Below are 13418 nucleotides of genomic sequence, written 5' to 3'. Positions count from 1 at the left end.
AACACACACACATAGTACTTTCGCACGCATTGACATGGATGGCATGGAAACGAATATGTGCTGTGTCACCCCTTCAACGAAGCGCTCGCAGCGGCCGGCTAATTGACTTGGAAGCTTAATGTGGCAGAAATAAATGAATTATTTATTCAAATCGGTCATGTGACCATATAACGGTATGAACCTTTGCTTTTAATTCCGTTTAACGACAGTTTAGTTTGCTGGATAAATTCCCTTCAATTCTGTGCATTGCCGCTAGAGAGCTGTCAAAAAGAGGGAAGGAAATGTCTACGATTGCCAACGTACGAAGCTTTTGATCTTAGATAAATACGAAGAGACAATATATCGTGTTTAACTCGGCAAGGGAACTGCCTAACCGCAGTTTTTCGAGTCTTCCCGGAGTCAAGCATTGGGATTCTCTAAAGTGCCATCTTTGAAGGAACGACATACGTCTTTCCACTATTTTCTGTGTGTTGGATGTGGCTGCAATTACTAAAAATGTAGGATAGGATCTTGTGGTAATAGTTTGATATTAGCGTTCAGCTACTCTTCCACCTTCTTAGAACTTTATTGAACCAAAAATATATACAAAAGACAAGGCTTTCTCTTTAGAGAATAAAACTATTGATTTTCTGTAGAATCCACATGTCCGGAAAGTAATAGGACTGATTTCCTCCCGCGGCTGTACTTCGGAGCGTACGCGCACCGACTGGTTTCGGTAGAGGGCGTTCCTAGCTAACGAACGAGCGGCTGGTTAGTTGTTTCCAAAGTGAAAACGATGCTCATTGTCATTTGTGACATTAAAGGCATCGTCCACCATGAATTTCTTCCTCCTGGACAAACCGTCAACGCAAAATTTTACGTGTAAGTCCTCAAAAGGCTCAAACGAAGGGATAATCGGGTCCGACAAGACATCGCAGCCGATTGGAAGGTGCACCACGACAACGCCCCGACTCAAACGGTCTCTATACTCCATGGACTTCTTCAGATCCTCGTAGTAACATCGACTTTGCCGCTTCTCTTACTCCTAACTCGTTACTCTGCCGTGTTGGTTGTTCTAGTTACTGTTATCCCAGACCTTTACTGCTAGACTTGACTTCTCCACATTATTCTATTTCTTGTAACAATGTTCCTTGCGAAAACAACAACAAAATCTTAAGGTAGTCGGAAACCGTACTGGCGGCAGCTTTAAATAATAGAATTGTGCCACAGACGCAAGCGCAAATTTAATAAAATCTCAGCAGCAATCAAGTTAAGCGTCCAATGAGATAACGGCCGCAGTAGCAACAGCAACAACAATATGTGCAACACATTTCGCCGAGCGCAAAGTTGGTAGCCTACAGCGCCTCAGACGAAATATGCGCCTACGGATGTGTTTGCGGCAAACTGCTATTAGGGGCATGCAACCGAACTAGCACCAACTCCCTCATTAAATAAATAGTAAATGCTTTTCTATGCGTTTGCTATTTGTGCGCATGTGTGCGTCAGTGTCTGGGTTTAGCTGCAACTACAACGGCCGCCGGCAGACTGGCCGTGTTATCTGATGCAAACAGCCGCTGCTGGTCGCCGCCTGTTCAGAAAATGGCGCTGTGAATTCGTTTAGCTGCTAACTACATGCAATGTGGCATGCAACAAAGCTGGAAATGAAACAATAGTAAGTGAACGGCTATGGCAGACGCAGACATTGCAACAATCGTTTATGCCGACTAACATGCTGAGCGAACGCGCCACATGCCACCTAACCTTGCAACAATGCTTTTTTTGCGACTGACTAAATGTGAATAGAAGACAAAAACGCAAATATACATACAACACACATACAGGTCTGTGTGTCTGTAAAAAGGTTTTGTGGCAATCAAAGCCTAAGCTTCAAGTAGGCATGTATATTTATGTATGTGTAAATACGCAGCGCTAATATTGTTTTTCAGTCAGTGGCTAAGCGGCCCCACGAGCTCTTATGGAATATAAATAACATCTTCATTCTTCTTTGTGTGTGTGTGTGTATTAGTTGCCTTGGAAAAAGACAAATTATTATTATTTTTTTTTTTTTTTTGCATTTAAAATCCACCAAAATTTTGCGAAATGTCTCAAAGTCAACTCAAAATAATTCAAAAACACATTTACCGTTAAACCACTGTGGGTGGTGGCCTCGTTCATATTTCGCTAAAATTTCGCCGAGTAAAGAGAAGTTAATTAAATTGTTGTAGAATTTTCCGCCTCTCTCAGCGCTCCAAACGTTCACAGGTGAGCGCTTGAAATCCTTCAACAATTTCCTAGAAAATCTGCGAAATTTATTCAAACACCGGAGAGTTGTAGGCTTAAGAGCACACGTGGGTTCACATGTATAATTGATGAGAAAACAATATTTGTCAACAGAGACGCATTCTTGATTTGCCTTTTTGTCATGTGCTTAAGCTCAACGTGTGTGGGGGGCACTTGAGGCCTTGCTACTCCCGTCCTTCACTCACCACCTGAGCCTCGCAAACTACCAGCATGGATTCCGAAAAGTACACAGTACCACCACAACACTTAGCGTCATAAGAGCTTGGATAGCGTTGGACTTTTCAAAAGCCTTTGACACAGTCAGTCACACAACGCTACTGCAGGACATAGGACAAGTTACGCTTCCTCCAGGACTGAAGTGGTGGACCATGAATTACCCGAGCGATATTCAATCATCCGCACTGTTTCGAGGAGAAAATTCTAAACTGAGAAGAATTAAAAAAGGGGTTCTGCAGGGTGGTGTCCTCTCCCTGCTTTTGTTTAACTTCTACATCTCGAAACTCCTACAGCTACCAGAGGCAGTTTCCATAGCCTGGTTCGCTGATGATTGCACGATATTAACGACGGGCAATGGAATGGATGTCATGTGTTCAAAGGTAAACGGCTATCTCTCTGACCTTTCTCTCTTCTTCGCTGCACGGAACTTAACACTTTCCCCAGGGAGTACAGTCTTGACCTTAATATTGCAGTCGATGGCGTCAAGATTTCAACTGTCAATAAACCCACGATTTTAGGTGTAACTTTTGGTAAGCTATGCTCCTTCACTCCTTATACGACCGCGATTATCGCCAAGGTACAGAGCCGCAACAAAATCTTCAAGTCGCTAGCCGGCAGCACATGGGGAAAGGACAGGGAAACGTTGTTGGCAACTTACAAGGCAATCGGCCAGCCAATCTTCAAATACATCGCACCAAAATGGTCGCCTGGATGCAGTGAAACGAAGATGGAGAACCTTCAAACTTGTCAGAACACTGCACTAGAAATTACGACAGGATGCCTCCTGATGTCTCCTGTTGAACATACATATAGTGAGGCGCTTATGCTCCCAGTTAAGAAGCATAATGAACTGCTCTCCAGGCAGTTCCTACTGAGATGGTTGCGGAGAAATCACCGCTGCAGTCATCTGATTGGATCGGAACCGCCTCCGCGGAACATCAAGAGGTCATTCCTCAATTACGTCGACGACATTTGACAGTACGCCGACCAGACTTCGGACGCGACAAATTCCCGACAAGCACTGACCGCCATTCACAGTGGAGCCATCAACACCTTCACCAACTCCCTTCCATTGAATGGCGTACTTGGAGTCAAACCACCACGCATCGCAGACGAAGAACTCTAGTTGCCGCGAGAAACGAGAGTGACCCTTGCGCAGCTTCGTACTGGATACTGTAGCAGGTTAAACTGCTAATTGTTCAGAATAGACCCCGACATATCCAATATATGTTCTGCGTGCAATGACACTGGCCACCTTTTTGCGTGCCCCACCAACCCCCTCACTCACTAACACCCCTTTCCCGTTATAACAACGACAACAACAACAACAACAACAACAACAGGATAATCTAGATCAGTTAATAGTTTAAATGTAATCTAATCACTTCAAATTTTTGGTCAGAATAAAGTATAAGCTGCGTTTCAAGCTTCTCATTTTGTGCTACTTAAATTTTCTTTGAAGGAAAGTGCAATAAAATTCTATTTCGAAACTATTTATTTGCACAACTCTTTTTCTAGCAATACTTGGCGTCATTTCACTTAAATCGAAACTTTTCTCATATCTGCAGTTAGTAGACAATTTGCAAGTTTGCCGTGCAGGACGACCCAGCGCACTATTACAGAGCAAAACGGGAAAATATATGCTGCCGTTGTCTCTTAAAGGCGCCCGGCGCAAAAAGTTGCAAGAAGCTCGTAATGCAAAATTGTGGAAATGCTTGAAAAACATTTCACTTTGAGCTAAATGAATGGCGTTAGGTGGAAAAACCAGCGCGCCGACTGTCTCCGCACGAGCGCTGACTTTCCGCCCTAATTGAACACCGCCTTGCTGCGCTCTCGTTGTCCGCTGCCACCAGCAACTTTAATCCAGCGCGTTGTTGCAACATTACAGCTGCTAGTAACTCCTAATTGCTTGACTTTTGTCTCAAAAAATATTTTAATTTATTGTTATTCTTCAGCGCTTTTCTAGTTGCAACAGCTACACAATTAATTTGCGCTTACTTGCAACACGGGCAGCATGGCAACAGTTTGCTGTTTTGTCTTACGCCTTTGTTATACGCTATTTGTTACTCTGCTGCGTGCAGTACATTATTACGTTGTGTGCTCGTGCATGCCACTGCATGTTGCAAGTTGCCACAACAACCATACATGCAACATACAAGCCTTAATGCCACTCAATAGCACATTAGTAGCTTGCTTTGTACGCCTCACACTGCCCCGCCGCTGCTTTGGTGCCGCGCGTGCTTGCCATTCTCCACATTCAAGCGCAAATTTGAGTCCTTGGCGTTGAAGCGCAACCAATGCGTCCACAGACGCATGCACAGTGCTCGGCAACTTGTAAATCGAGTGAGTGCTCTCGATAGCGGTTAATAATGTCTTCTGACAGCAGCATTATCCTACTCCGTTGTTGTTGCTGCCACAAGTGCTGCTTATGTTGCCACCAATGAAGGGCAGTTACATGTGCTTTCACCTTGCATTGTGGCACGTTGTTTGCCGTCTAGCTGCATGCTTGCTCAATCTTTTCGCTTTTGATTTCTCTTTGTGTGTGTTTATGTATATGTGTGTGTGGCAACTAACCCGTTCAATGTCAAGGCTCGCCATTGCCAAGCTAACCGACAACTGTTGGCTAGTCAACGGCGAGGCTATTTGTTACATTGTTGTTGCTCTCGGTTTTGTTGCTTGCTTCGGCATTTGTTGCATTGTGGCCAACATGAAAAATAGACGTGCAACTTATTGAAATTGAAACTTTTACCACAAATTCGCTTTTGTTTACTGGCTCCTGAGCGCCGGTACTCTCCAGCGTATACACAGGCGCACACACACACATACACACATACACGCAGATGCGGTCATTTCTCATTATTGTTGGTCGTGCAACCAATAGATTTGGTATGCCGCTTCGCTATCGTTCGCCTTCAATATCCCCAGCGATCAGTTTGGCGTGTTTGTTCAATAATGTACTGTTGTTGTTGTTGTTTTTGTTGGCTTGATTGTATTTAATCATTAAATGCTCACAACAAGCAAACAAATTCTCATGTTGAATATAAAATGTCCGTTGAAAAGTTATTTATTGCGCACCCAACCAGATACACCAACACCGCTGACCTGCAACAACACGCGCAACCAAATCGACACACACCCACACTTCTGCATAGCTGGATACGTTCAGTAGTGTCTATTGTTGAGTATATATACGCGAATGTGTTGAAAAGCGTGCATGTGTGTTTACCGTTATGTAAGTATATTGCATCTTCGTATGTATAAGGCAAACCAGCAGAAGTCCTTCGATGAACTTCCAAGAAATCTCTGTCAACTTCCATGGAAATGAAAATTTTGAGGCAAGGATGCAAACAGTTATATGCATTCAGAGACGGTGTAAATAACGCATGACACAGATAACTCTTGTTACTTACAAGCAAAAGTATCGAAATTTGGTCGGCGAACCGTACCCTTAACTAGCCTTTGATTTAGAATTATACTTCTATACGCAACGTAGTTAGTGAGCATATGAAGGTGCTCCACAGTCATATAATCTTTCTTTTAACAAGTGGACTATACTCAAGACCGCTTCCCGCATAGGGACTTCCTTAATGTTCCTTCAAAAAATTCAGAAGTTATCTCTTTTGTTTCAAACCCTGAACTGTCTAGATTTGCCACCAAGTAAGTCCAAGACCTGGAATGAATCTTACGGGAGCAATGCAAATTACGTCAACTAAGGCTTTGGAAGTTATGCTTTACATCCTGGCAATACATATGCAAGTGAAGTATGAGATAATGCTTACGGCCAGCCGGCTCATTAGGCCATTGTAGTCAGGCTCGGAGCCATCACGGCCATTGGTATGATGTTAGCGAACTCGGACTGGCGAATAGGGACTTATGAGGAAGTAAACACAACGTTTTCGTTCCCCAAAAGAGAAGAACGGTCCAATAGTTCTGGGATCGACAGCTTAAAGCGTGAAATATACATATTCACCGACTGATAAAAGTCTGAAATAAAATCAGGAGCGGGCTCCTTCTTTAGTAATCGATACCCAATAGTTAGCTTTAAAGTAAATGACTATAATTCAGACTTCAAGTCGAAATTGTGGGCATAACAGAAGCAGCCAAGTGGGCCTCTGCTCTAACCAGTATATACCGGCCATACAAGCTGACCGATCAAAGTTCTTGTAAGGAAATTTTGTGTGAAGAGTATTCAAGCTTCGGGCTTCCTGGCAGATCAGGTTGCCCGTAAATTAAATTTTTCTCAATCTTTGTTATTTTATCTTTCGTTTCCGATGAGTTTCAATCTATTTTAACTTTTTTTTGTTCTCAAAACTGATCTCAACTCTCGAATATAAACAATTTTAATTTACTTTTCTCATACATATAAATTTATATCAAAATAATGTTGCACAAAGTAATGCAAATGATTTATTTTCAAACAGAAAGCATTTTGTGTAAATAAGGAAATTCGTTAACTGAAGTTTAATTAATTTTCCATTCACATATTTGCACATTTAAATTGCAGAAAAGCGGAGAGGCCTGGCGTGTAGTGGTGGCCACAAGCGGCGCGACGCAGTAACTTCTCTGGGAGCTTTTCCAACCAGCAGCGAAAGGAATATGACAAACAAGGCACAGGGATAAAGAAATTGATAAATATTGCAACACAAATAACAACAAATAAAAAGCAACCACACACGTGTGCCACTGCTCACACATACACCTACATGTAACGTTTAACCCACCAACGAGCACAAAGCGAAACAGCGAGCATTTAAAGAATTGAGTGACAGTCGCATATGAACCAGTGGGACTGAGAGCTGACAATGACAATATCCGAAACAGCGGAAACGGATATCAGTGCACAGCAAACCAACGCGTGAATGCCAAAACTGACAGCAGTCACGAGCGGCAGTTTCCAATCCTTGCTGCCGCACAACTCGCCCCACTTAACCCTTCACAGCGCATCAGCGGAGATGGCCGGCAGCGCGCGCGCGTCAAATTTCGATGGTCACAGCGCAAGCAATAAATTATTGCGCGCTTTAATCGACGACAACAACAACCTCATCGAAGGTGACGATAACCATAACACAAGCATATCGAACAATTTGAGCGCAACCATCACTTCGGTAGGTTCAAATGCGACGCGCGTTTTGTACACATACTTTCAAAATATCACCGACCCGCAAGGCTATGCGACCGTGGCCAACACGACGACAACAACAACAACAGCGACAGTTGGCAGTGGGAGCGTCATCGATAGCGCAACAACAGAAAGGCTACACAGTCTCGTCAGCAATGCCACTGAACTACAAATTGGCAGCAACGATCTGACGGCGACAGCGCACAGTGTGGGCGCCACGCTGCTCAGCACCGCCAAAACATTGTTCCGAGCTCCAATCAGCGCATCCGCGAATGCTACGCGCGCAGCAACTGCATTGGCGAATGCAACCGCGTCTATTTCAGCCTCCGCCGCGACCTATGCCACCGAACTGCTGAACTCGACACTGTCGCGTACGCTGACGACGAGCGGGAGTGGCGCTAGCGCGGGGCCCAGCAGCATTGTTTTGACCACCTCGCCCAACGTCACTTACCTGCCGCATCAGGTCGCCATACGCAGCTTCGAGGACTGTGCAGCGCTCTTCGCCAATTACACGCAGCCGCTGAATGGTAAGTAGCCACGGGCATAATAAAATAAGAGACAATAATAGCAGCTGACCACAGCTTGCAACAAATGCTTAAATATGTATGCGTTTGTGTCAGGGTAAGCGGTTGAACGCGCTGGTTGTCGCAATTGTAATTTTGTTGTGCTTTATGGTCACTATTAAATCAATTTTGTGGCGAATTGCCGGGAGCAGACGCGCGCAGTAGTGACTGTCCGTGCAAACGATTGTTTATGCAAACATGTCCGGTCCGTGCGCGCGCATACACACACATACGCACACAGACAGCCGGGTGTTTGTCATTAATGACAGTTTGCTATGATTTATGACGCTCTGAGCCAGCTGCTCTTGATTAGTCACACATACGCTCACACCTCTAATTGCCTACACTATGACGCTTAGTTTTTTCGTTTAGCGACTGAATGCGCGCTAATTCAACGCATTCATTCATTATTTGACTCATGATTTTGATTGATTAAACGCTTTTCGCTCGAGATTAATCAAATTCGCTATAAAAAGATCACAAATGACCAATCAACTGCTCACGGCTCGCGGCTTTCGGGGTAGAGTATGTTAGGGGCCGCAAAAGAACGATTTGTGTAATCTTATTTAGGCCTCGATGCTGCACGATGGTAGTCACGTAGTCGGCAGCGGTTAAACTAAGGTCAACTTTCGAAAATTACATGACCTATTACCATCTGAGCCGGTTTTCAGATGAATCCGTAATGCTTAAAAGCATTCTCAGATTCCATTGTAACTCAGATTTTTCTCTATGATTTGCACCCAACCTTAGTAGACAGAGACACCTGAGATCGGCATACATACAGGGTTTGCACAGAAAGTAATAGGAGACCGCTCCAGCGTCGATGTAGTGCTGCCAGCGTGATTTCCAAGCATTGAAGGCGTCACCGAAGGCATTTTTCGGACTAGCCTTGAGAGCCTAGGTGCAAGCCGCTTGGATCCCTTTTGTCGTCTCAAAATGCTTGCTTTTCATCCGCCTTTTCGGGCAAGGAAACAACAAAAAGACTGAGGGGACTACACCTGCGCTGTAGGGCGGCTACGGAAGCGTTGGAATGCCGGCTTAGGTAGCTGTTCACAAGAAAGGCGGTGTGAGCCTGGGCAGTGTTGTGGTGCAACTTCCAATCGGCTGCGATATCTTGTCGAACCCGATTTACCCTTCGATTGAATCTCTTAAGGACTTCCATGTAAAACTTGGCGTTGACGGTTTGTCAAGGAGGAACAAATTTATGGTGGACGATGCCAAAAAAGACAATGGGCATCGTTTTCACTTTAGATTTGCTCATTCATCAGCGACCCAGACCTCTTTCCCACTTGATCATATCGAACGTCTCTGTCGCAGATTTACCGAGTTTCACACAGAACTTAATCGCGTATCTCTGCTCTAACGAACGCTGCATTTTCGGCTTCCACCACTCACAGAAACACGTCGTGCGTAAATTGTAAATTTGTCCTGACTCTCCAGGTGCTCGGAGACATCTGACCAGCCGCTCGTTCGCCAGCTAGGAACGTCCTCTACCGAATCGAGTCGGTGCGCGAACGCTCCGAAGTACAGTCGCGGCGAAAGAAAATCAGTCCTATTACTTTCCGGACAAACCCTGTATACCAGCTCAAAGACTGAGAAACTGTACTTCGTCCTACAACCTGATCCACTTACCATTTAGAAGCCTGAAAGGCAAGTCTACTTTTTGACCGGATCCGTGTATTAATTTAGTGAAAGGCAGCTGTGGCGAGGTAAACCTTTCGAAAGTCTCCTTCTAGGAACCACAAAACCCCCAAACCCACTTCTTAATGTCAGCTAGGTATTTCTCCTATTTGTTGTATTAATTTAAGTCTAACGCGATATCCGTAACTGAGAACTATTCACAAACTAACCTCAAATATGTAAATAACAATTATTAACTGTGTAAACAGACACCCTATTTGCCACAGCCAAACTTTTGCCAACACCTCAGCAAATTGTCGACAGCATTAAAGTTTGTTAGCACAGGAATTAGCAAAGTTATTGGACGGTGGCATAACTGTTAACTGACGACTTCTAGAACAACATTTCGGCTGCAACTCGGGCACTATTTGGTCAGGTAACAAGCAAGCCTGAGATGGTGTGCAAATAGGAAGACGGAAATTGTAATGAAGTTGAAGGAAAATTGCATTTGAGTTGCCGAGCAGAGCCAACAACAACTGCAGACTGTTAATTGAAAACAGCATTGTATTTGACTAGAAATGTGGGGATTCACTTGACGCAATGGTAAGGTGTCGACCGGTTGAATGCTTTAATGGCATTAGCAAAGGACATTTGGCAGTTGAACTGCCCATTTGGCTGCAGTACAGTTAAACACACACACGCTCAAATAGAAACTATGATATGTCTATTTGCGTAACTCACAACCATAGGCTACCAAAAGCGGACGACTGCAATGATTGCGCAGCTTCTCACTTCTCGCTTTGCTCAGAGGAGTTCGCCAGCACTTCAAGCTTAGCCGAAATCGTTAGCATTGTCTGCTGCTACATAACAGTGTGACGCTTGTCTGGCCAGTTGCTGCATATGCAAATCAAATGTGGCATGCAACACGCACAAATCAAGAAAAGCAAACGTTGGTGTGTCATGCCGGGGCGTATGAGTGATTTAATTTGCGATTGTCGACGCTCAGCTCAACTGAGCATTCGCTTTTTTTTGTCGGTGGAGTGAAGTTTGCCAACTGCTTGCGTGCCAATTGCCTGCCACAGAGCGACGCCATTTCGCATATGCAATCAGATCAACTTATTTTTAAACATTTACTATCATCTGAAGCGCTGCAACAAAGGCGTTGGCAAGAATATGCTTCCGAACGGCCAACTCAGGTGGGCATTTGTTGTTATTTTTGTAATCTACGGCTGGTGCTTTTTGTTGTGTGTTGCATGGCACATGCTTGCACGCGTCGTTGCACAGAAATTGCATTTGACACATCAGCTTTGTCAGTCTCTGCACCAAACAAGTCAACTGAGAAGCGACTTTGAAGGCTGTCGTTGCATGAACGGAGCTTGTGACGTAGGTAAGAGCGTAAGGGGAGGAGGGCAGGGGCATATTTGCAGCAAAAGTTGAAAGCATATGGATACGTGAAGGATTTTGCAAGCAGAGGCGCTGCCATTAAAGCAGACACGTTTAGGCTATATGTGGCAAGACATGTGATGACGGAACTAGAGATGGAGCCTCACTTTACATTTAGATTACATTGACTGCTAGCTTTAATATAGTTTTACTATATACAAGAATAGCCAGCGGAGGTCAGCAGAACTATAGACATGGCCAGAAGCTTGCCACATGTGCAATGGCAGTGCTGAACTGGGCACTGCAAACAGGCAGCCGGCCTCTAGGCTAGCCACATTTATGGCAATTATGCCTCCACCCGCATTTGCGTATATGTTTGCAATCAATTAATTGGAAATATCGTAAATAATAGGCAGCAAATGACAACAACAAGCCGCAACAACCTCGAGTGACTGTGGCAAATTGCTGTCAGTCGGATATCCTTGATTGCATAGACATTTTCAAATGCATTGACCCAAATATTAAAGTCAGTGGTGTAAACGAAATGAGTGGCAACTAAAAAAGTGTAACGGCTCATTGCGCTAATAGTGCAACTTGTATTTGCAAGCAGGTAGCCAATGTGCCACAAGTGTTTGTTGGCGATACGAAGTGGACGAGCCAAACTTGTGATTGCAAATGGCATGGACAGCGCACATTACTCAAAGCGCATCGCGCTGACAGCCTAATGACTAACAACAACAGCAAGAAAAACATGTCAATGAACTCTGCCAAGGTGCTCCACTTTTATGCTTCGTTGCAAGCAAGGCGAACCTCAGGTCCGCGAGTTTTGATCGCAAAAAAGTCGTGCTGAGCTTTTCTAGGTAATTTCTATGAAGTAAGCAAGCCTTGACATTTTTTTCGTACCCCCAGTGGGTTTGTCCACTAGTTTGCGCAGCAGAAGAGTCACAATCATTGACTGTCTTGCATATTCATTTCATTTCCGAATGCTTGAGCTTTGGCATAGAATTGTTAATTGCAGTGTTGCATGCAATGCCAAGCATTTTCAAGAAACGTTTACGTCTAGATTGTGTGGATGCGCGCGGCGGAAAAGTCAAGTGGATACCACAACAACGAATCAATTGTTACCACGTAAAGAATTTCAAGACTGGAGCAAGACTGCTTACTATTTATAAGCTTTGTATTTAGAAATCGCACTATTTTTATCTCTACCGTCTGACCATTGTATTTTTAGTCCCCGCCCCAGCGGGCTTGTCAACACATTTTGCTGGCGGTTACCTTGCTCCCGCACCGCGCGCTCTCGCTGTTGCTCTACCAGTCTTTTGTGGTAGAAATTTCAATAGAAAATTTCATTGTTTTAACTGACCGTTTTTGTTGTATAATTAATGGTTTTCAACATATCATATTTATTTTGTGGCCAGCCCATGTAGGTGTCCTACATTGTGCAAAACTTTTTAATGGAGAATTGAGTGAAAGCAACTAATGAAAGTGCAAGAGTTAAGCGAAATGACTACCCAGAAAAAATTCAACCCAAAAATTTTTAAATCTACATCCGGGTCATTTCCGGTAACGTAGCACCACCTGTTGCGGGAATTGTCCAAATAGTCAACAAGTGGTATCGAACGAAGTCCAATAACCGTCGAAATATAATTCTAGCTGTTATAACCAATTTATTGGTTACCGCTCCAATCAGGGTTAGATGCTCGAAATAATAGCCCTTGCCAGGATAAAATGCTGGTAAATTCTAATAACGCAGAACCGGCTTTTGTGGGAAACGTCGAAGCAGTCCACAATTGGTATCAGCTATATAACCAATGAGCAATTTCTGGCCGTTTAAGCGGATAGACAGTTTCAGACCCTAACCCAACTGCGTTCTACATATACTCACTGGAGAGAAAAGTCTTCTGACACACGAGTCCTTAATGTCATACCATTTGGTAGCTGTTTTACAAATATAGATACTTCTGATTTGTCTTCTAGGTACAGTTGGTATAGCTAAAGTAGGTAAAGTGACTCTATCGGCACGACAAAAAGTTCGCGAGATGTCTAGAAGTTCCCAATGACAGCTGTCCGCCGATAACTAAATTTTAATGATTATAACTGAAACTTCGAAAACCATCTGAGCAGCTATATACATATATGCGAACTACTTCCTCAGTTTTTGAGATATCGGTCTGAAATATAGCAAACGTGTTTGTCTCTCCAAGAAGTTGTTCATTTGTCGCAACTGTCGATATCGG

General features: G+C 44.0%; 1 protein-coding gene across 3 annotated transcripts in view; it reads left to right on the top strand.

The window, feature by feature from the left end:
- Window positions 1–13418, top strand: part of LOC126758168 (PDF receptor) — a 67573-nt gene that overhangs the window by 42961 nt on the left and 11194 nt on the right. For all 3 annotated transcript variants that reach the window (XM_050472276.1, XM_050472275.1, XM_050472278.1), the window contains exon 2: window positions 7001–8142. In XM_050472276.1, coding sequence (XP_050328233.1) covers window positions 7356–8142 — 787 coding nt within the window. In that variant the 5' untranslated portion in view covers window positions 7001–7355. The remainder of the gene's footprint in view (window positions 1–7000; window positions 8143–13418) is intronic.

The sequence above is a fragment of the Bactrocera neohumeralis genome, chromosome 5 (assembly GCF_024586455.1).
Source record: "Bactrocera neohumeralis isolate Rockhampton chromosome 5, APGP_CSIRO_Bneo_wtdbg2-racon-allhic-juicebox.fasta_v2, whole genome shotgun sequence".
NCBI lineage: Eukaryota > Metazoa > Arthropoda > Insecta > Diptera > Tephritidae > Bactrocera > Bactrocera neohumeralis.
Note: the sequence above shows the minus strand (reverse complement) of the source record. Positions and strands in the feature narration are given on the sequence as shown.